The following is a 24700-nucleotide window of genomic DNA, read 5'->3' as shown; positions in this document are numbered from 1 at the left end:
TTTCGGCTTTCTCCGAAACGTTTCGGCTAACCTGAAAGAAGCCGAAACACTTTTGTTTCGGCTTTCTTTCGGTATTCAGAAAGCCGAAATGCACATCCCTAGTTAAGAGCACGGGACTCTAATCTGGAGAGCCGGGTTTGATTCCCCACTCCTCCACGAAGCCAGCTGGGTGACCTTGGGCGAGTCACAGTTCTCTGGAGCTCTCTCAGCCCCACCCACCTCACAGGGTGATTGCTGTGGGGTAATAATAATACTTTGTAAACTGCTCTGGGTGGGCATTAAGTTGTCCTGAAGGGCGGTATATAAATCGAATGTTGTTGTTGTTGTTGTTTGAGCCATTTCTTACAGCACATCCATATTAACTGAGTCAAAAAGCCCTCCTGAATATTTCAGTTTTGCACAGTTTGTGAAAGCTGTTAGAGAGGGAGCTTTCCTGACCTCCTCAGACAGGCCATTCGCTAAGAGGAGGGCCACAGCAGAGAATGCATGTGTTGATTTTGTGACTGCGGACCTGGTCATTGGTAGATCTTTGTATGTATTGAGGACAGCAAGGGAAGTTAAACTATTGAGACAAGGCTATTGAGTTTGGATGGGGGACGTGTTACTTTAGGATACTGATCTCAATCCCAAACAGTTGCTGCCAAACCACTAAGTAAAGAAATCAACCAGTAAAGGTTTGCATGTGTGCAACTATGCACCTCACCACTATTCTGTGGGATTTAACCCAGGGTTGGCAGTTTTAATCAAAAGAGCCCAGAAAGGACAAAAGTCTTTCAGAGCAGAATGAAGTTTCACCTGCTGTTCTGTGACTCGCTATCTTTATAGGAGTTGTATAGTCACAGTTATGACACCCAGAGGACAGACGTGGTGAAAGGCCACTGAATGGGCAACATGTCCACACATGCATGAGTACTCCTCGGTGCTGCTCTCTTCTTTAATAATAGTCTATCCTTCGCCATTTTAATTCTAGTCTTTTTAACATGAGCCTTTGTGGCAGCCCCGGACTCAGAGGATGGAGCAGAGACCCTCCCTCCTCAAACGTGCATGTGCACGCCTGCATGGACGTTGCATGTTGCTTCTTGGCCTTTCCTTGGACTCGGTGTTAAAGGACCAAGAAAGGAATCGGTAAGGAGATAATAGTGAGGCCACATTGATGGTGGCGTGCTGTCTGCCGCTCTCATCCTCAGGACAAAGCAAGCCTTTTGAGAATTGATCCCACATCCCCTACAAGGACAAGCCAGGCACTCACTCAGTGCCATTGCCTGGGAGGCACCGAAGACAAAGTGCACTTGCTTGAGTGTAACACGCACATTCTGCTTCCCACCAATGAAGACACCTGTCAGGGTCTTGGCATCGCCTGCCATGCTTCGGACTGGCCTACCCTGCTAGAAGCCTGTGTGAAAGGTTTGAACTCTAATGGACCTTTGTGTGCCACTGTTCCAACTCTGATGTTCAATGCAAAAAGAGAGGCTCCTCCCAATTGAAAATAACTGGGGAAAAAGGGGGCAGAATATTGTAAATGGAAGGTAAAGTTAATATCAAGGCAATGTAAAACTGTCTTTTCCAAAAATAAAGTGCAATGTGTCCTGTGTGGATTATACAATTATAAACCAAATAGCTACACACACACAATACAGGCTGCCAATAATTGCTAGGAGAAATACAGAATTATTTAACAGGTGCAATCAATGAAGCAACATAGGATCCAGCCACAAATCTCCAGTGAAACAATAAATGTCAGGCCATTCAACAGGTATATCAAGGATCCAAAAGTAAGTCTCAATCAGGTAAGTGAATAATGTTCAATTTCATAGAGTAACTCAATGTATAATTATGGTGTGCTTTCTTCACAGATGGTGTCGGACGGATGAGCAGCGTCTTCTGAGCAGCCCGACTCTCATGACCTGTGTGTGCCACTGTTTGAACATTGACGTTAGCAACTGTGGCTGCCTGCTCCTCTCCCTGTCCTGGGAAAGCTTATCGGTCTGTCTGCCAGAGAAGAACCATTGTCATGGATACTTACCTTTGGAGCTCCTGAACTTTCTCAAATGTCTTCAACCCTAGTTGCTTTGGTTGTTGTGGATTTTCCAGGCAGTACAGCCATGGTCTTGGCATGGTAGTTCCTGACGTTTCGCCAGCAGCTGTGGCTGGCATCTTCAGAGGTGTAGCACCAAAAGACAGAGATCTCTCAGTGTCACAGTGTGGAAAAGATGTTGGCAGGTCATTTATATCTACTCAGGAGGGGTGGGGTTGAGCTGAGTCATCCTGTAAGATTTCGGAATGAGTTTGGAATGCTAATGGAGGGAGGCTTCACTGTATCCTGAGGAGGTTCTTTTGCATATGGATTGGTGCTTGATGTGCTAATCTTCTCTGCAGGGCTATTGTCGGGGATAGAGTGTTTTGTTAGCGGTGTTTGTCAGGACTGGAAACCATGCTCTATTCATTCTTAAAGTCTCTTCTTTCCTGTTGAAATTGTGCTTATGCTTGTGAATTTCAATGGCTTCCCTGTGCAGTCTGACAAAGTAGTTGGAAGTGTTGTCCAGTATTTTGGTGTCCTGGAATAAGATACTGTGTCCTGTTTGAGTTAGGCTATGTTCAGCCACTGCTGATTTTTCAGGTTGTCCAAGTCTGCAGTGTCTTTCATGTTCTTTTATTCTTGTCGGATGCTACGCTTTGTGGTCCCGATGTAAACTTGTCCACAGCTGCAGGGTATACGGTATATGGTATCTCCCCTATATGGATACATTGATGGACATCAAGGTATACACTCTGAACAAGCTCTTTCCACAGTCCACAGATTTATATGGTTCCACCTCTGAATGGATACGTTGATGGACGTTAAAATCTGTACTCTGAACAAAGTGCTTTCCACAGTCCTCACAATTATATGGCTTTTTCCCTGAATGGATACATTGATGGATGTAACATGCTGTACTCTAAGCAAAGCTCTTTCCACAGCCCTCACACTTACATAGTTTCTACCCTGTATGGATATGTCGATGGACAGTAAGCTGCGCACGCCAAGTAAAGCACTTTCCACAGTCCACACATTTAAATGGTTTCTCCCCTGAATGGATACGTCGATGGGCGTTAAGATCTGCACTCTGAGCAAAGCTCTTTCCACAGTCCTCACACTTATATGGTTTCTCCCCTGTATGGATACGTCGATGGACAATTAGGCTTGAACTCCAAGTAAAGCTCTTTCCACAGTTGACACATTCAAACGGTTTCTCCCCTGAATGTATACGTTGATGGGCAGTAAGCTGTGCTTTATGAGTAAAGCTCTTTCCACAGTCTACACATTTATATGGTTTCTCCCCCGTGTGGATACGTCGATGGCCAGTAAGATCTGTACTCCGAGCAAAGCTCTTTCCACAATCCACACATTTATATAGTTTTTCCCCTGTATGCATACGTTGATGGACAGTAAGGGATGGACTCTGAGTAAAGCTCTTTCCACAGTCCGTACATTTATATGGTTTCTCCCCTGAATGGTTAAGCCGATGGATGTTAAAATCTGTACTCCGAGCAAAGCTCTTTCCACAGTCCATACATTTAAAAGGCTTCTCCCCTGAATGGATACATCGATGGATAGTAAGATACGTACTCTCAGCAAAGCTCTTTCCACAGTCCAGACATTTATATGGTTTCTCCCCTGTATGGATACGTCGATGGACAATAAGGTTTGAACTCCAAGCAAAGCTCTTTCCACAGTCCACACATTTGAATGGTTTCTCCCCTGAATGGATACGTCGATGGACAGTAAGCTGCCTATTGCAAGCAAAGCTCTTTCCACAATCCCCACATTTGAAAGGTTTCTCCCCTGAATGGATACGTTGATGGACAGTAAGCTGTGTACTCCGAACAAAGGTCTTTCCACAGTCTACACATTTAAAAGGTTTCTCCCCTGAATGGACACGTCGATGGACAGCAAGTGATGTACTCTGAACAAAGCTCTTTCCACAGTCCTCACACTTATATGGTTTCTCCCCAGTATGGATACGTCGATGCTCATTAAGTTGTGTACTCCGAGCAAAGCTCTTTCCACAATCCACACATTTAAACGGTTTCTCCCCTGAATGGATACATCGATGGCCAGTAAGCGCTGTACTCTGAACAAAGCTCTTTCCACAGTCCTCACATTTATATGGTTTCTTGCCTGAATGGATACGTCGATGAACAGTAAGCTGCGCACTCCAAGCATAGCTCTTTCCACAATCCACACATTTAAAAGGTTTCTCCCCTGTGTGGATACGTCGATGGACAGTAAGCTGCATACTCCAAGCATAACTCTTTCCACAATCCATACATTTAAAAGGTTTCTCCCCAGAATGGATACGTTGATGGACAGTAAGCTGCGTACTCTGAGCAAAGGTCTTTCCACAGTCTACACATTTAAAAGGTTTCTCCCCTGAATGGATACGTCGATGGACAGTAAGTGCTGTACTCTGAACAAAGCTCTTTCCACAGTCCTCACACTTATATGGTTTCTCCCCAGTATGGATACGTCGATGGACAGTAAGCTGCGTACTCCAAGTATAGCTCTTTCCACAGTCTACACATTTAAAAGGTTTCTCCCCTGTGTGGATACGTCGATGTACAGTAAGCTGTCCACTCTGAGCGAAGCTCTTTCCACAATCCACACATTTAAATGGTTTCTCACCTGTATGGCTACGTCGATGGATGGTAAGCTCTGGATTCCGAGCAAAGCTCTTTCCACAGTCCACACATTTGTATGATTTCTCCCCTGTGTGGATACTTCGATGTACAGTAAGCTGTCCACTCTGAGCGAAGCTCTTTCCACAGTCCACACATTTAAATGGTTTCTCACCTGTATGGCTACGTTGATGGACAGTAAGCTCTGGATTCCAAGCAAAGTTCTTTCCACAGTCCACACATTTAAATGATTTCTTACCTGTATGGCTAAGTCGATGGATTGTAAGCTCTGTACTGTGAACAAAGCTCATTCCCCCGTCCACACATTGATGTGGTTTATCTCCTGTGTGTTTTCTCCAATGTATATCAAACACTGATTGGCCAAGGAATTCTTTTCTACATATAGGGCAAGTGATTCTTCCATGGAATGGCAGGATGTCCTGGGATCTAGCACCCTGAGAAGCAGATGATTCATTTCTCCTCTTCCATCGTCTTTGCTGTTCCCTTTCCAATGGGAGCTGTTGTGGTTCTTTCTTAGGCTTTTTATGTGGACCGTCAGCCTCTGGGGAAAAAGAAAAGATTGGCAAAAAAGGAGAATCAAGGGGAAAGTTGTCAGATAACGACGGAACAGAAATCACTTTAAGGGGAACAAATCTTTCTATGTATTAACCAGCTGCTTTCAGTTACAGTAAGCATGAAAAAATAAAGCTGTATTGTGTCCCCACAGTCATATAGCCCAAGCTTCAAACACAATAAAGCTCTGACAAAGGAAGATGCTTAAAAAAAAAAGGAGAGGAGGCAAAGGGCACGCCTCCTGGCCAGATACCAGCTGCTGGCTGAGAGCGATGAGGAGTAACCACAGGATAGTTCCCAGGCTGCTAGCTGCAATCCCAGCCTGTCTATAAAACCAAGCCACAGAAGCCCAGGAAGTATGGAAGCAACATGTCAGAACCTTGCTCTGACTGTGACTGCTCTGCTGAGTCTTGCCTTGCTCTTGACTTGCCGTGTGACCCCTGGACTGCGCCTTGACCTCGTTTCTGGATAGCCCTTGCTCTGACCGCTAACTGACTTACATACCTCCTGACTTGGCTTGCGGATTCTGGACTTGGTACTCACTCCCGGTTTTGGACTTGTGCTCTGACCTCAAACAGGACTTGGACTACTCTGCTTGGGCTGGCCCAGCCCCTGACATCCATATTTCTGAGGCTATCAGTGGCTGTTTTATACTGTTATTAGCTTGTTTCCATTTTAACATTGATAATTCATGTTGTGATATCTGTAGATGGATCTCAGTACATTAATAAATAAATACTGTATATAACTGAGCAGTGAATATAAATTGCCTCCATGATTAGGCACCAAAAGAAGGTTGGGGAAAGGTTCGTACCAGCTGATCTTTCTCTTTCTTCTGGGTCCTGCAAAACTGGATTTCCTTTTCTTTGCAGCATGGAAAGACAGTCAGGTCTGGCAATGAGAAGTCCTCCTTTTGGGGAAAGAAACAGAAGAGCTACTGCATGGGAGTGGAGGGGGCTAGAGCTTGGATTCAGAAGAACCTGTCTGCTGATGCCGGTGGTGGCCCAGAGTAGAGGAGGGAGCAAGGGACTTCAGCACAGGGAAGGGAAGTTCTAGTCCAGACGAAACCACTAGGTTTGGAGGGACTCAGTTCCCTCCACAGGCAGGAAGAACCCAACATCCCAGTCTGACATGATCGAATGTGACCTGGCTGGGTGAAGGAGGGGGACTTGCCACTTGCAATATACCTGATTACCCAGCCAGGTGAAGTTGGGCTGGCATTGCCGCATGTTCCATGCCTACGGATAAATGAGGGCAGGTATTTTCACCTGCTCTGCGCCTGATCCCGCAGGAGTGAAGGGGGGGGGCTGTCATTGCCACCTGCTCCATGCCTAATCCCAAGGGTTGAAGGGGTGGGTGGGCATTGCCACCTGCTCTGCTCCTGATCCCGGCTGGGTGAAGGGGGAATAGACATTGCCTCATGCTCCATGCCTGACCATGGCTGGGTGAAGGATGGGTGAGTATTTCCCCTGCTTCACTCCTGGTGCCAGCAGGTGAAGGGGGACGGGCATTGCCTCCTGCTCAGCACTTGATCCTGGCCTGTTGAAGGGGGACAGGCATTGCCTCTTGATCCATAAGTGATCCTGACCAGGTGAAAGAGGGGGTAGGCATTACGACCTGCTCCGTGCCTTATCCAAGCTGTGTGAAGGGGGACAGGAATTTCCACCTGCTCCATGCCTGATCACGGCTGGGCTAAGGGGGGTGGGCACTTCCTTCCACTCCACGCTGGTTCTTGGCCAAGTGAAGTGGGGCGGGAATTGCTGCCTGCTCTGTGCCTGCTTCTGGCCAGGTGAGGGGGGGGGATTTCTACCTGCTCCATGCCCACTTGCTACCAGATGAAGTTGGGGGATCGAAGGGCATTGCTGCTTCCTTCCCGTCTGGCTCACCACCCGGTGAAGGTAGGGTGCGGGAAGGAGGAATGGGCCGCCTCACCTGTGCTTCCCACCATGGCGCGCTCCCTGGAGGGACGGGCTGCCTCGCCTGGGCTTCCCATCACTTCAGCACCCTGTGGAGGCACACTGGGATAAGAGATGCCTGATTCCCTGCATGCTCTGAAAGGCCCACAAGCAAGCTCCAGTGACATCCCATAAGCTGTTCTTTTTAGTTTAATTTACAAAGTAAGACAAGGTAAGACTGCTAGATGTGCGGAAGCACAACCTCTGCCTGCACATGGACCGGCCTAACTCGCCTACTGAGAGTCTATATTTGAAGAGCTCCATGGTAGTCCTTAATAGGAGCCATTTCTGCCTTCAACCACTGTGAATAAAGGGAAAGGGGAGCCTTACCCAGAAAGGCCACAGTCTGACGATTGTCCTCCATGACTTCATTGTGAAGGCTTCTTTGGCTTGGATCCAGCATAGCCCACTCCTCCTCAGAGAAATGCACAGACACCTCCTCAAAGGTCACCAGAGCCTGACAAGAGAAAAAAAAGAAACCTTTTAAAATGGATAGGGAACTGGCTGAACAAGTGTGCCCACAGAGTTGTCACAGGCATCACATCAGATTGGAGGGAGGTGTCCAGTGCCAGAGGGCTCCGTATTGGACCCATTGCTTTGCAATGTTTTTATAATTGGTCTAGACAAGGGTGGGAAAGGATTTCTCAATAAATTTGCAGATGATACCGAACTGGGAAGAGTAGCAAACACACTTGAAGATTGGGGTAGAATTCAACAAGATCTGAACAAACTGGAAAAGTGGGCAGATTTGAATAAGATGCAATTCAACATGAATAAGTGCCAGGTTCTCCACATGGGTGGATGGGAAACTAGATATGTTTAGTCAGTCTATTACCACAACAAAAAAGGCAAATGCAACCTTGGGGTGTATCCACAAAGGCATAACATCGAAACCATGGGAACTCATTCTCCCACTATATACCACATTGCTCAGGTCCCAACTGGAGTACTGAGCACAGTTCTGGAGGCCTAATTTCAAAAGAGATGTGGACAACTTAGAATGGGTGCAGAGGAGAGCAACTAGGATGATCAGGGGCCTGGAGACCAAGTCCTATGAGGAAAGAGGGACCTGGAATGTTCCCTTTGGAAAAGGGGAGGCTGAGGGGAGACATGATCGCTCTCTTTAAGTATTTAAAAAGCTGTCAGAGGAGGGAAGGAAGCTGTTCCTTTTGGCAACAGAGGATAAGACTTGACACAAGGGGTTTAAACTACACGAGGGAAGGTACCAGCTGGGCGTTAGGAAAACTTCTTCACATTAAGAGGAATTCTGCAGTGGAATCGGCCAGCTAGGAATGTGGTGCATTCCCCCTCTTTCTTCAAGAAGCAGCTGGATGAATACTTGTTGGGAATGCTTTCGGCTATTCCTGCATTGGGCAGTGGGGTGGACTAGAAGGGTCTGTTAGGCCCCTTCCAACTCTCATTCGATGATATGATTCTATGATTCTCTCTTTCCTCTCACATAATGGAACAATTCTTCTCCTAAGCACAATCAGACACTTGAATACAGGATTCAGACTTCCATCAGATGTGTTCATTTTCCCTCCGGTGAAGAGCATAGACAGGACAGAAGAGAAGGGCGGAAAGGGTTTCAGGGAGGCACACATGATTTCCAGTTCCACACTTACCCCACCTGACCGTAGAGGAGCTGCTTTCTCTCCGTCGCAGAGAGATGGGAAAGGATACTTCATTGGTTTCAAGGCCTCGCCTGGAGGGATCAAAGCGAATCAGAAAACATTCTGAGCTTTCCAAGTATTGAGCACCTCAGTTTTCCCTTATGGAGGAAGAAGATTCTCCCTCTCTTGGATCATGGTCACAACTACACTTGCATCCGTATTTAGGAAAAATTTTGATTCCATACATTTGAAAAATCTACTCTAGCGATGGTAAAATAGGCTTTGTTTCTCAGTGGCACAAAATTCACAGTCTTAAGAAAGAAGACCTCTGAAATGCAAAGAACAGGCAGCCCTAAACCCTCCAACAGAATCATAGCTACCACACCCCAGATTTTCTGGATACGTGGCAAGATCAGCACATACGAAAATTGGCAGGCCTGCTATACGTGAAGTACCATTGTCCACTGAGCATAGAGGCATTCCCTCTATCCATCTCCCAGCATAGGTCCTCCACCAGGGTGACCAAGGTTGTTTCGCTCCCATAAGCAGGTCTAAAAGAAGATCGGAAGGATCAAAAAATTTGTCTGGTCCCAGAAACCCTGAAGGTGAAAGGGTAAGATCTCCTGGGTCAAACTTTCAACAACTCTAAAAATGATTAAAATGAAAAGAATGACAAACAAACAAACAAATTGGCATCCTGTCACCATCTGGCCCCATCACTGCTAATCAAGGGTCCAAGTTAGAACACATGGAAGATATTTTATGTGAGAAGTGATGAGCAAAATAGTTGCAGGGCTGGGGCCTGTTACTACCTGAGACAGGCCCTTCGTTGCCATGGAGACCATGAAATCCTGAAGTGCTCCAGACCAGGCAGCCTCGCCTTGAACTATGTTACTATGATCTCCTCAAGGATTATCATTTTGTTTCTCTTCTTTTTGGTCTAATGCATTATCTATCCAATTTTTTTAAACAGTAATTTACATCAATCGTCATTTTTTGTGTTGGGGGGCACCTTTGTTCTCAATGCCCGTACAGATGAAACCAGAGCTGTGTTGGGCCAGAAATATTTGTGTGTGTGTGTAGTGCTGGCTGGAGGATATGCAGAGGGTATAACTGCCCTGTTTATCTTACCTAGAAAAGCTCCTTCGTGGTAACGCTCCTGCACAATCTTTTTCTGCACCTGAAACAGAAAGGGGGATCCCAGAAAGAGGAGACGGTTGAGAAAGGGAACAGGGAAAAGGTGGTTATGGGGTTTTCTAAAAATGTTGGGGCAATCCATATGGATTTCGTTGATCATATCTTGGGCCCAACATACTACCCAGATGAGTTGCTCTTACCTGCTGCTCCTGATTCTTGGTATCAGCTTGGCTCAGGAGGAACCCTTCTGCCAGAGAAACTGCCTGGGAACTGGTCTCTGGCCCACATTCCCTGACCCAGCTCTCCATCTCTGGGGGCAGGACGGCCAGGAATTGCTCCAAGACCACCAGGTCCAAGATCTCCTTCTTGCTGTGCCTTTCTGGCTTCAGCCACAGGTGGCAAAGATGGTGCAGTCGGCTGCAAGCCTCTCGGGGCCCTTCCATTTCCGGGTAGTGGAAGTGCCTGAATTGCTGGCGCTGCATATCTGAAGGGGGGAAATCCTCTCCCAGGCTCTTCTGCATGGTTCCTTCCACCATGTCCCTTCCGCTCTCAGCCTCAGTGGCATCAGGGCCTTTCCTTGCTTCTTGACCAACTGATTCTGGCTCTTCTCTCATCCTCCTTTCCTCTCCAAACAGGGGACCAGCGGAACACCTTCCTCCTCTGCCAGATTCGTCTATAAAAAAAAGTGCCAGATCTATGACTGCTGGCAAAGGGAAGACTGAGTGGTTGGACCTATATATCTGGACACCTGCATCCAAAGAGGTGACCCGTGAATTATGAAAGATGATGGCACACCCCAGAATCAATAGTGTTTGCAAAGAAGAAGTTGTATGGCGCAAGTGAAAAGGAGCTTCCACACAGCAAGCAGAAAAGATCTGCTCTGCTTAATAAAAGCATTGCATAAATAAAGATTCTTGCAGCGCTCAGAAACCAGAAAAGATTACAGGGCACCAGGAATGAGGTACATATTTAGAAAGTGGTTGTGGTGAATTTAGAAAGAGTAGGCCGGTCTACCCATTTCTTTGGCCCTCTATAATCCCCAGATCTCTTGAGTCTAAGGAGGAGTTAGTGCTGGTTTTCTCCACTTTAGTCCGAGGACTAACAATGCTTCCCAAACATTTCTTCCTCTCACAGAGGGTTCTGTGGCTAACCCTCTCTGGTCAAAAGCCAGACTCCAACTCCTTTTCGTTCTCTTGTTTTCTCTCCAACTCCAACGGACAGCTTCCCCAACATTCCATCCCCAACTGCCATTTCAGGCAAGCCAAATTTGGGGGGGGGGGGGAGGAAACATGTCAATCATAGCTCAATAACGGGAAATCTCAGCATTTGAAGCTGAGTCTGTCATATGTCCCACCCTTAGAGACCATTGCAATTAGGAGTCGTTCTATAAACCTCTCTGATGCAATGTGGTGAGCCATGTGTGAAACCAAAGTTATTAACAATTAAACAGCATTAACACTTTTATATATCAAAACATTCACGCATTATAACCAAATTTAAGTCTTATCACATACACACACACACACGCACACACATATATACATATTTACAAAGTCTGGTTTATCATAACCTTACACGTAGTTTCTCTACAGCCTACACAATAGCTAGGCATTCCCTTTCAATGATAGAAAGTTGTTGCTCTCTGTCTATCTTTATACATTTCTCGCCGTCTGATAAACAGACACTGTGGCTGATTCCACACATGTTGGATAATGCACTTTCAATGCACTTTATCAATTGTTTGAGGTGGATTTTTTGTTCCACACACAAAAAACCCCGTTCCAAATGATCTATAAAGAGGATTGGAAGTGCATTATCCAATGTGTGTAGAATCACTCAAGATCTCTGATTCCTGAGATGTAATTGTTTTCTGAGTGCTTAATTTTGGGTTTCTGAATTTTGAATCTATTTGATTCTTTCATGTAACCTTTTGAATTATTGGTTGGATGACTTGTACCATTTACAACCTAGTGTTAAACCAAGTGTTTTATGCCTCACACCAGTGAAGTTGCTGTATAAAAACCTTTCTGTTACATCAATTCAAACATCTGCATACTTGCCCTCTGACTTTACCGATTGTAAACAAACCTTCAGTTACGTTTTGAACCTCAAAAAAAGAAAAAAAGAGAGAGAGGTCCAGAAGCAGAACGGAGATGTTGGGGACCCTAATTTTGAACCTTGCAGGGCCCTGGCCCACTGATATGTTTCATGTGTTTCCAGTAACTGTGCAGGATGAGAACTCTAAATATGGGAAGTTGGAAATACTTCATATGCCAAGTAAAAAGGAGATTTCAGAAGGTATCTTTAAGTAAAGAATTGAAAACAATGTTGATAGGGTGCCTTCAGTTGAGAAAGTGTTATTCATTATCATTCATGGATCTATGTTTTTATATTCTGACTGGGTTGTTTAGGCTAGACTGTTAAACTTACTATATAATTGAGTAAGCATATTCAAGACAACTCACTTCCTACCTTGGTGCACCACCACAGGGTGCTGCCACCTGTCCCTCCACCTTAACCCAGATGGTATTAGGAGCAGAGCTGATGGCAATGCCCACCCCTGCCTTAACCCAGCTGGTATTAGGAGCAGAGCAGTCGGCAATGTCCAACCCCCCCTTCAGCCAGCTGGGATCAGGAGCAGGTGGCAATGGCCACCCCCCACATTAACCCAGCTGATATTAGGAGTGGAGCAGGTGGCAATGCCCACCCCCCTTCAGCCAGCTGGGATCAGGAGTGGAGCAGGTGGCAATGCCCACCCCCGCCTTAACCCAGCTGCTGTTAGAAGTTCTCTTATAGTCAACAGCTAAAACAAAAGTGGGTAACCACACCTAAGGGACAAAGAACAAAGTAACCCTTTTAAATAGAATAATTTATAATCTTAAAGTGCTCAAGTGCAAAGTGTCAATAAATATTTGAATAAATATATGATTAAAATGATTCTTAAGAGCCCGTGGCGCAGAGTGGTAAGCTGCAGTACTGCAGCCCAAGCTCTGTTCACAACCTGAGTTTGATCCTGGTGGAAGCCAAGTTCAGGTAGCCATCTCAGCGTTAACTCCGCCTTCCATCCTTCCGAAGTCAGTAAAACAAGTACCCAGTTTCCTGGGGGTAAAGTGTAGATGACTGGGGAAGGCAAGGGCAAACCAAGTTCAGAAATCATGATCTCAAAGGCTTCTACTCGTGGGTCACAGATGTTGGGAACAAAATTAGATTGACTCTGTATACCCTGCTCTCTAATAGGGGGTAGAGAATGGTCTCCAAATAAAATTTTCAACTTAATTTGTCTTAGGAGTTTAAAAACGTCTATTCTTGCCTGGAAAGGATGGTAGGTGGGGGTGGGCACGTAACTCAAGCCCTTACTGAGGACAGTTCGTTCTTCAGGGCTCACAGGGCAGGAAGACAGGTTGAATACTATTTCTTCATTTTCCCACAGTAAATGGGATGCCCCACCCTCACCCCTGCCTTTGTAGCATCAGACCTGCTCCTGAGTTGTTTTGAGCTAGACCCTTCATCCCCAGAGGTATCTGGGTCCGAGGCATCTGTCATCTCCAGGTCCGAAATTCTCTCCAATGGTTTAGCCCCAGAAATCTGTTTGCAGAATTGTACCTTCAGAAAGCCATAGCAGAGGGAAGAAGGGAACCCTCCAAAAACCCAAGTTTGCTATTCTAGACCTGCAAGTTAAAAACAGGAAGGGCCTTTGAGAGCAGGGCTGAACTACAGCAATGCCAGGCTTATTAAAAAGAATTACCGGACTGCCTCTTTCCCTATGTTCCACCATGGCATCTTCGCTTTCTGCACAGGCCAAAGCCCTCAGTCTCCTGGCTTCCCTCAAACTATGCAAAACTGAATTTCTTCCACCTCCAGCAATTGGCATTTGCTGTAAGAAATGGCTCAGAGAGATGCTCTCAAAAAGAGACTCGGGCTGTAGACTATTATGTCTATCGGTATTGGTATGCAACTTCCGTGTTGATGAATATGTTCATGCTAAATTACTGAGGTTTTGTTTCAGCAGTGTTTCATCTTTATACTTGGATTTATGCTTTCTTTCAAAAGCCTGCAATCCATACCCTCCTATCGTATTGTTTATAGAATGTCCCAGCCATTGATCACAGTGGCTCACACTGTGTAATCCAAATGGAGTCTCAGTGAGAAAGGGGGATTATAAATAACATAAATAAAATGAAAATGAGAGAAACAGATGCCATTTTGCTACAGCTCGCAGACAGTAAGAGAAGGAAGAGAAACCCTAGCAGAAGGTGGTGGCCTTATCCGAGGAAGAACTCAGCTCCACCTCTAGTGAAGAGGAACTTCCAGAGAACAAACAGAAAAGCCCTTTGGATCAATGCAGTCCTCTGGTCAATCCTGGCAACAACAGGGAGGCCTTTTGCAAAGAAAAGATTATTGCATTACTTACCTATTTTGCAAAAAGTCCTCAGGCTCTGCTTCGTCTCCCCTTCACCCAACAGCACACTGGTCACCACACAACGGGGAGACCAGGACAGGAAGTGACTCTGGCAAATCAGCTGGTCTCTCCTCTTCTTGCCTCTCTAGGAATGAAGACTCCTTCCATTTAACCGTTTGGTACGATCTCCAGAAAGCAGAATAGACTCTGATCTGGCTTTGCTGTGCTAGAGGGTGCATTTCTATATTGAAATAAAAACCAGAGTCTTAAAATATGGGCAGCACCATAACAAACAATCATGCACCCACCACTTCACAACAGCAACAACAACAAGATTCAATTTATATACATACCACTCTTCAGGACAACTTAACACCCGCTCAGAGTGGTTCACTGCTATTATTATCACCACAACAATCACCTCGGGAGGTGGGTGGCAGCTGAGAGAGCTCTGAAAGACCTGCAATTGACTCAAGGTCACCCAGCTGGCTCCAGTGGAGGAGTGGGGAACCAAAGCTGGTACCCCAGATTAGAGTCCTGCCACTCTTAACCACTACACCAAACTGGCTCTCAATGTGATTCAAAGCAAGGATCCTTGTGGACGCTCAAGGATTTTTGTGTTTGGCCACCACAAATTCATGACTGAAAAACTCATCTCGTTTGTGCCAAAGACTGCACCACAAAAATCGTACCTCCACTGCTTCATGGCACCACTACGGTGCAAAAACCTGGTTCCAAGCCTAAAACATTCCCAATTCTTTTCCCTGCCCCAAATCTGGCACTGATGCCCGTCACAAGCTGCCTTCTAGATGGGACTGCTGAGCTGGCCCCTTCCCAGCCCCCACCCCTGAGGAAGGCTTCCCAGCACTAAGCAACCCCCCCACCCCCGTTCCCTGTTCTCCTGGCTGATGTTCCCCTTGCAATTCAAGCATGAGGATTCCAGGCAACAACTCCTTCCAACCCCAGAATCGGACAGGACACGGGCTTTTGGGGGGGGCAGCTATCTATTTTATCAAATTGCACCTGGCAGGAGATTGGTCCCAGATGGGCCATTGCTCTCATCCTCAGCATTTTGCTCCTTTGAAAGAGGGAATCTAGTGCAGTACTTTGGGCTTGGGAAACCTGAGCAGAAAGCCTCACAGTGCCATGAGCTTTACCTTCTCTGCCTAACCTACCCTTCACGGTTGGTGTGGGGGTAAAGCAGGTTGAGAGGGCGATACAGCCTGAAATCTGTCACAGCTCCTTAGAGGGAAGGGTGGGGCAACAGAGAGGCTGCCAGACCTTGAGTTGATGAGATATGGCTACTTGGTTCTGTTCAGGAAGTGAAGCATCAAAGGTGGCCTGGGTTCCAACCTGGTCAGACCTTCCCCACATAGGTGTAAACTACAGGGGGGGGGTTGAGGGGCTTGAGCCCTCCCAGATTTGGCCAGGGGGGCCTGAGCCCCCCCCCCCGGGCAACTGGTGAACTACATGGGGTCTGAGGGGCTCAAGCCCCCTTGAATTTGATCAGAGGGGCAAGCAATGACAAACTCGTATGAGGGATTCAGTTATAATGGCAGATGAAGCACAGGACTGTCCACCCCTCTTATTTATATTACTGTTTCTATGATTCTTTGGGGCTTTGTTCCTGTTTTTCGCTCTTACGTATTTCTGTGTTTATTATGATTTTTAAAAGGAGTTGCACTTTATATAAACAATTTACAAAGAAATGCTACAGAAGAATTAAGTAACGGAAGATAAATGATTTTGAAAATCAGGCTCCAGGAAGTCAAGATTTACACACTAGCAACAATATATGCGCCAAACAATGCAAAAGAATTTTTTTATGAAAATGTTTTCCAATCCTTTTTCAATATTCAAGCAGGTAATGATCTTTGAAGATATGAATGGGGTAATGGATAAAAAAAAACCGATAGGTGAAAAAAACCAAAGGCAAACTCCCCCAAAATACGTTTAATTATATGGAAATGTTACAATTGGAAGATGCTTGGAGGATGAAAAATCTGGATACTGGAGACTATATTTTCTTTTCTGACATTTGTATTGTTTATTATATGCCAAAGAGAGCAGCAACTATTGAACTATTGTGTTAATTTCCCGTGCAAGCAAAGTGATGCTCAAAATTCTAAACCAAAGACTCTTACCATATATGGAACAAGAAATGCCAAATTTCAAGATGGATTCAGAAAAGGAAGAGGCACCAGAGATCTCATTGCAAATTTATGATGGCTAATGGAACATATCAGGGAATTTCAGAAGAACATCAGCTTGTGTTTTATAGATTACAGCTAAACTTTTGTCTGTGCGCATCATGAAAAACTATGGAGACTGTTAAAAGAAACAGGGGTGCCATAACATCAGATTATTTTAATGTGAAACCTGTACTCGACAAGAGGCTACTGGAAGGACAGAACATGAGGAAACAGAACGGTTTCCAGTTGGCAAATGTGTCATAATGACTACTGAGGAATTACACAATTTTAAAGTTGAGAATGAGGAAATTGAAATGGTCCAAGTTTTTCTATTCCTTGGCTCAATCATCAACCAAAAGGGAGACTACAGTGAAGAAATCAGAAGAAGATTGAGACTTGGAAGAGCAGCTGTGAAGGAGCTAGAGAAGATCCCTAAAAATAAAGATGTCTCTCTGGGAACCAACATCAAGATAATCCAAACTGTGATATTCCCCTTTACTATACATGGATGTGAAAGTTGGAGAGTGAAGAAAACTGACAGGAAGAAAATGGATTAATTTGAAATGTGGTGCTGGAGGAGAGTTTTATGGCTACCATGGACAGTCAGAAAGACAAAAAGGTGGATATTAGATCAAATCAAGCCTGAATTATAAGCTAAAATGACAAAACTGAGGCTATTGTACTTTGGTCACATCATGAGAAGATAAGACTCTCTGGAAAAGTCAATAATGCTAGGAAAAGTAGAAGGCAGTAGGAAAAGAGGAAGACCTAAAATGAGATGGCTTGACTCAATCAAAGAAGCCACATTCTCCAGTTTGCAGGACCTGAGCAAGTCTGTTAATGATAGAATGTTTTGGAGGTCTTTCATTCATAGGGTCCCCATAGGTCGGAGGCAATTTGATGGCACGTAACAACAACAAAACTTCACTTCTAACACTGTCCTTTTCTTCAAGTGAAGGCATCTGCAATGCCATAATTTAGTAAATTTCAGTACTAAGTCACCCTTATAATAAGGCAGAATCAAGACTCCTGTAAAAGAACGTCCAGGAAAACTTAACACATTTTCCCCTACAGGCTTTTCTGTGTTGACTTTCTTAGTGTCAAATTTGTGACCATTAGTTTGTCCTAAAGTGACTATCCTAAAAGTGAATTTCAAAAACAGGACGCAGCGGGAGATCGCTGAGATAGCACTATAGCCACTGGCCAACTCCCACCATTTCCTAGGTTTGGCCCAGCCCAGAGAGATTGTTAGGAGGGGCCTCATGGGTGCCTGGGTCCCCCTAAATTTGTGGGGAGCCCCTCCCTAAATCCTCCATGACCCCGCCTCCGTAGATGGTGGTAATGGAAGCCCCTCTCTATGATGTCATTGGCTCCTCCCTATGATGTCACTGGACCCCAGTTCTTTTACGGGCCGGATATAGCAGTGCCTCTGGCCCAGTCCCAGCCCCTCCCCCCAGGAAAATGGAAAGTCTACACCCTTGGGCATATGAATATTCTTGCACTTGGCACTTTGCATTTGGCATTATACTAGATGTTTTGCCTTTTGTATGTATCCAAGCTATAATGTTTATGAGACCCCTGAGAGATTGTTAAACCACTAAATGATATTTGGAATATATTTCTTAAGTGACTATTTAAAAATTCTTCGGTTAGTTGATCACAGTTTTTTCCTGTTGGGTAGCTGCTTTTACTGTGATACTCTCCTTTCCACATTTAGCATCCAAAGATGAGGTAAAAAGCCTCAAGGCTCTTTAATGCCTCCACCTGCTTTAACATTATCAGACCCTTTGTGCCTGGGGCCAGCAGGAATATAATAGGGAAACACCTACAGAACAGAAACATTTTAATTTATAGTGTATTTTGGAGCAACATTTTACAACAAATGTTATTAATTCTTGTTTTGCTTACAGGTATCTGTATTTACTTACTTTGTTGTATTCCGTGTATTCCTAATCTAGTAGCTATGGCTTCGAGATCTTCAGCCTAAAGCAAAAAGCTCTACTCCTTATATGATGTTTCAGCAAAGGCTAAGAATTCATCATGTCCAAGGTCAAGTTGAAGGTTGCCCAAACCTTTCAGTTTTAGGGACCAAAGGGGGGGAATTGATATCATGGCCAAACTCCCCTATAATTATTGTATGCGGATAGACCTAATACAAGTCGTGATTTCTTATGTCTGCTACAAGCAATTCACAATTGCTTAGTAACTCTGAGAAGCTATGGGCCAAGCTACACATGACGAATGACACTTGAATGGCAAGTGGATTGAGTGGAGGGCAAGTGAACAGGGAGAAATACACTTGCTGTTCAAGTGTCATTCGTCATGTGTAGCTTGGCCCTATGTTTAGTTATATTGAGTACTGAAGGCAAGAATTCAGAGCTCTGTCTCAGACCTAACAGTATAATAGCATTGTTTGTTTGCCAGATACATTCAGGCAGAAAGGAATTCTTAAAAAGTAACAGACTCAAGACAATGGCTTATTCTGTAGTGTCACACATGCACAAATGTGATATGAGCTGACTTTGCACTAAAAAGGTGACATGCATACTGAAATTTCTGTGGCATATGCTATGAACCAATCATATTGTAATTAGGTACACATATATTGTGATGTTAAAAATGCTATAAAAACTCTGCTTTACTTGACTTTATGCCTCTGTCTAACAAGATCAAAGATATAGTACAGAAGTTCTGGCTTATCATCAGCGATATAAAAGGCTATGAAATGCCGCCAGTTAGAGGCTATAGATGTACCCGTAATTTCAAAGACATTCCGATTTTAAGGAACATGACGGGCAATCAGATCTACCCACAAGGCAGTTTAGATGCGTTCACTGCTGTTTGTGCCCCCTGGTTCTTGTTGGTACTGACATTGTTATTCCTGGTACAAATATCACTATTAGCCTCAATAATGTTTACATTTACTAGCAAAGGAATGTTTTGGTTGCATCCTCCCTCTCCCCCCCCTAACTGCATCTCCTCTCTCCTCCCCTTCTCCCCCCTCCTCTTCTATATTTGACCAGTTTCTGTACCATGCATCTGACAAAGAGAACTTGATTCTCGAAAGCTTATGCTACAATAAAATTGGTTAGTCTTAAAAGGTGCTACTGGACTCTTTTTGATTTTGCTACCACAGACTAACACGGCTAACTCCTCTGCATCTCAGCCTCAATAAGTTTACTACCGGTGACTGATTTGATAGCAAGTTTGGAGTGGCCATTCTAAAGAGGTCAGGAAAACTCTCACTTTCATAGCTTTGTGCAAACTATGAAAAGCCGAATTATTCAGGAAAGGTTTTTCACTCAGGTAACAGGGCTGTGCTGTAAGAAGTGGCTTAGAGAGATCCTTCTGTAAAGGATCTACTGGATACTGTCTGTTCTACTGGATACTGTCTGTTGATGTCGATACGTTCCTACTAGGTAGTGTCTTCTTTTGTTTAATATGTCATGTCAAATTATGTTTCAGCAATGGTTCATCTCTCTGTTCAGAATTATGCTTGCTTTCAAATTTCTGCAGTCCATAGCCTATTGCATTACTTACTGGATGCCCAAGCATGCTAATCGTATTGTCTGACGCTGTAATCTCGCCTTGAGTCTCCACGAGAAAGGGAAGGAGGAAGGAGGAGGAATCCATGCCTTAGAACTATCTTTTTGTACCATTGTAGAGCCATGAAGCGGCTTATAAATTTTACGAGTCTCCCCCTGATTGTTGTGGTGCTGCCTATAGACTAATGTTCTAAAATATGGCAGAGGTTGTACTGTGTTTCAGTGTAAAAATCATAAAATTCATGAGGATCCATTTGAAATCATATACTCTGGCTTTTACCCAGTTCCGTCCACCGCCCACCAGACTTGTCTGTACCACTCTGTTGCCTCCTTCCATCAGTGGGTGAAGACATGCTTGTTTTGTCTGGCACTCCCTTAGTGACCCCTCCTTCCTGTCCAAAATTTTAATTGTGTTTGTATGGTTTTGTGCCTTTTAGCACTGGTTTTAATGCTGCATTTTTAATTAGTTTTAATGGGTTTTCAAATATGTGATTGTATTGTCTGTTATATTGTCGAAGGCTTTCCGGGCTGTATGGTCATGGTCTTGGCATTGAAGTTCCTGATGTTTCGCCAGCAGCTGTGACTGGCATCTGCAGAGGTGTAGCACCGAAAGACAGAGATCTCTCAGTGTCACAGTGTGGAAAAGATGTTGGCAGGTAATTTATATCTACTCACCCACCTTCCTGATATAAATTACCTGCTAACTTCTTCTCCATACACTCAGAGGAGTTAGCGGTGTTAGTCTGTAGTAGCAAAATAAAAAAGAGTCCAGTAGCACCTTTAAGAGTAACCAATTTTATTGTAACATAAGCTTTCAAGAATCATGTTCTCTTCGTCAGATGCATCTGACGAAGAGAATGTGATTCTCGAAAGCTTATGCTACAATAAAATTGGTTAGTCTTAAAGGTGCTACTGGACTCTTTTTTATTCTCCATACACTGACACTGAGAAATCACTGTATTTCGGTGCTACACCTCTGAAGATGCCAGTCACAGCTGCTGGCAAAACGTCAGGAACTACAATGCCAAGACCACGGCCATACACCCTGGAAAATCTACCACAACTAATGTATTGTCTGTCTTTTTCATTTGTTAGATAGCTTGGTGACAGAAAAGTAGGATGTAAATAAATGAGGGCAGAAAAGCAGGGAATAAATTTTGCAAATAAATACTCTGGCATAAATCCAAATCATACAGGTCTTCCAACGTTTTCATGACATTCCATACAAATTAATCACACATAAGATGTGCTATTACCAAATCAAAGTTATATAGTTTATAGGAGGAGCCAATTCCAACATTCTGTGCCCAACGGATGCCACCTACAAGTGGAGGAGATAGGCCACTGCCAGGCCCAGTTGTGGAGGGGGCGGTGTGCCTCAAGACCAGGACCAGTTGTTTAAGTAGTGAGGTTTTAGTGGTCACCATAAGGCCTCTTCTGTGCTGTTCCTCCTTGACTAGGGGGCATGACATCGGGGACAGGAGCTTATCCAGGACTATTTTGGCCTCTGAGTCCCCCCTAGTCCCTCCAATAGGTTTGCTTTACAGAAACCAAGGCTTGGAGGGCTTGACAATATTGTTCTGGCTGCCTAGCAACCTCCAAAATACTTTCTTTTCTTAAAACTCCAGGCATTTTTTCTATTATTTCGGGTGAGTGTAATCCCATACCTTAGCCACAGGATATTAAGTTGGAACAAAGGCTGAGGCAGTAAGAATAAAAATGAAGAATTTTATTCACACAACCAAGCAAAGTCATAGAAAAAAAACACTACAAATGCTAGAAAATTGACAGAAACAGATAGGGGGAAAGATGATCACCTGGGACAATCTGGGAAATAAGGCATATGAAGAATAATAAAGACCAGTGAATAAAACGATAACTATGTTTGACCAGGTTAATAATAACAATGGAAAGAGAAGTAGTAAACAGAATTTTTTTCCCCATCAGCATGGTGGAAAAGATACAAAGGACTTCCATGCAGATAGCCAGTGCTTATTTTCAGGGAGAACGTGCCAGTATGGAGTATTGGACCTCTTTACGTAGTACTGGAAACTCTGGGTATTTGGACCTTGGGCTGATAGGGGAGATCGTAAGTAACAACACCCTTTTTTCAAGGAAAAAGTACTACTCATAATCAAGGGACATGTTCCTTTCGGATGCATACCTAGGACCCCCAGTCTCCTACAAATCAAAATCTTTGCTTCATCATTAAATTCTAAATGTCAATGAAACTTTCTTACATATGTTAATATATGTAATATCTGGATGTTTGTCTCATTTCCAAAAATTCATATTCAAGAAAGGCAAACCATGACCCACATTGGCCAGACTGTACAATCACCACGAATAATAATGTCCTTTCCACACTCTAAGCATCTCAAAAACCAGTGAGAGTCTTCATTCTGTAAATTATTTCACATAGCCAGGGATTTCAGCCCCAGCTAAAGCTCTTTCCACATTCAGAACATGAATATGATTTCTCCCCTGTTAAAATTCTTTGATGAGAATATTTTGATGTATTTATTTAGAATGTCTCTAAACATGTATATGGTTTTTAGTTTGTGTGGATTCTTTGATGGGAAGTCAGCCCTGAGCTGCGACGGAAGCTTTTCCCACACACCGGGCATGTATGTGGCTTCTCTCTTGTGTGGATTTTTTGATGAGAGATCAGGTTCTCTCTCTTGGTGAAGCTCTTTCCACACTCAGAGCATGTATAGGGTTTCTCACCTGTATGGATCCTTTGATGGATAAGAAGGTCTGAACTCCGACAGAACCTCTTCTCACACTCCGAACATGCATATGGTTTCTCCCCTGTGTGGATTCTCTGATGGATAACGAGGTCTGAACTTCGACTAAAGCTCTTTCCACACTCTGAACATGTGTATGGTTTCTCCCCTGTGTGCATTCTCTGATGGATAACAAGGTCTGAGCTCTGACTGAAAGTCTTCCCACACTCTGTACATACATACGGTTTTTTCCCTGTGTGCATCCTTTTATGGGAAGTAAGGCTGTTGCGGTGGCTGAAGGTCTTTCCACACTCCCAACACGTATATGGCTTCTCCCCTGTGTGGATTCTCTGATGAATAGTAAGATCCGAGCTCTGACTAAAGCTCTTTCCACATTCTGTACATACGTATGGTTTCTCCCCTGTGTGGATTCTCTGATGGGAAGTAAAACTATTGCTGTGACTAAAGCTCTTTCCACACTCTGAACATACATATGGTTTCTCCCCTGTGTGGGTTCTGTAATGTAAAGTAAGTGCTGATCTCTGACTGAAGCTCTTTTCACACACAGAGCATTTGTATGGTTTCTCCCCTGTGTGAATTCTTAGATGGATAGCAAGGTCTGTACTCCGACTGAAGCTCTTCCTACATTCTGAGCACGAATACGGCTTATCCCCAGTGTGGATTCTTTGATGGATAGCTAGGTCTGTACTCCGACTGAAGCTCCTTCCACATGCTGGGCATGTATATGGTTTCTCCCCAGTATGGATTCTTTGATGAGAAGTGAGGTTTGTACTTTGACTGAAGCTGCTTCCACACTCTGAGCATTGATATGGTTTCTCACCAGTGTGGATTCTATGATGTGAAGTCAGGTGCTCTCGCTGAGTGAAACTCTTCCCACACTCAGAGCATTTGTATGGTTTTTCCCCTGTGTGGATTCTTTGATGAGAAGTGAGGTTTATGCTCTGACTGAAACTCTTCCCACACTCGGAACATTTATAAGGCTTCTCCCCAGTATGGGTTCTTCGATGTGAAGTAAGGTGCTCCTTCTTAGTGAAATGCTTTCCACACTCATAACATTTATATGGTTTCTCCCCTGCACGGTTTGCCTGATGAACAGGAAGGCATGGTTTTGCTCTTAAGCTTTTTCCACTTGTGGAAGATTTATGTGGGTCTTCCACATTATTTGTTTTGTCAAATGTGCTAAGATCTGATTTACTACTTATGAGTTCACCAGTAAGGAGGGTGTCTCCTGGTTCAAGAGAAAGGTTTCCTTTATGACATTCTTCTTGGCCTGGAGTTTCATTGCAGTTGCCATCTTCTGAAGCAACAGATTCTTTCTGCTGCGGCTTTTCTGGAGTTCTCCTTCCCTGCTCTGCACCACTTTTCTCAATTTCTTTCTCATCTCCTGCAGAAAAGAAACAAATCTGATAATCAGAAAAAGAGCCTCCTACCAGCATACTCAGTGGAAGAGGCACATGTTCTCATGCACTAAAGAATATTTTTTTATTGTCTTTAGATGTTTGCCAGTGTGATACAGGTTTGTGCCCTTTACAACCAATGAGTGCCAGCCTGGATCTATGGTATCTTCTGTTCAAGTATTGAAATCAGGAGGGTTAGGAAAAAACTCCACCTAAGACCCTGGAATTTATTTAAGTAAAACATTTATATCTCACTTTGTATCTTGGAACTCAAGGTAGCTATGGCAACCAGGCCATAAGGATACAAACTATGAATAGTCCAAATGAACAAGGCCAAAATGCAAATTAAAATACACACATTACAAACTTAAAAGCATTCAAGATTTAATGATGGTTGTTGTGGGTTTTCCGGGCTGTATTACCGTGGTCTTGGCATTGTAGTTCCTGACATTTCGCCAGCAGCTGTGACTGGCATCTTCAGACGTG

General features: G+C 44.3%; 1 protein-coding gene across 2 annotated transcripts in view; it reads right to left on the bottom strand.

Annotated features, from left to right (window-relative positions):
- Positions 1 to 1667: 1667 nt before the first annotated feature.
- Positions 1668 to 24700, bottom strand: part of LOC129328470 (zinc finger protein 883-like) — a 33162-nt gene continuing 10129 nt past the window's right edge. The window contains exons 3-4 of one of the 2 annotated variants that reach the window (XM_054977557.1): positions 22864 to 24201; positions 1668 to 4747 (exon numbers count right to left, since the gene is read on the bottom strand). In XM_054977557.1, coding sequence (XP_054833532.1) covers positions 2979 to 4747; positions 22864 to 24201 — 3107 coding nt within the window. In that variant the 3' untranslated portion in view covers positions 1668 to 2978. Of the gene's footprint in view, positions 4748 to 21858; positions 24202 to 24700 lie in introns of those variants that run through there. The other variant, XM_054977559.1, reaches the window with a different exon arrangement.

Source organism: Eublepharis macularius, chromosome 4 (assembly GCF_028583425.1).
Source record: "Eublepharis macularius isolate TG4126 chromosome 4, MPM_Emac_v1.0, whole genome shotgun sequence".
NCBI lineage: Eukaryota > Metazoa > Chordata > Lepidosauria > Squamata > Eublepharidae > Eublepharis > Eublepharis macularius.
This window is presented reverse-complemented; position numbering and strand designations above follow the sequence as displayed.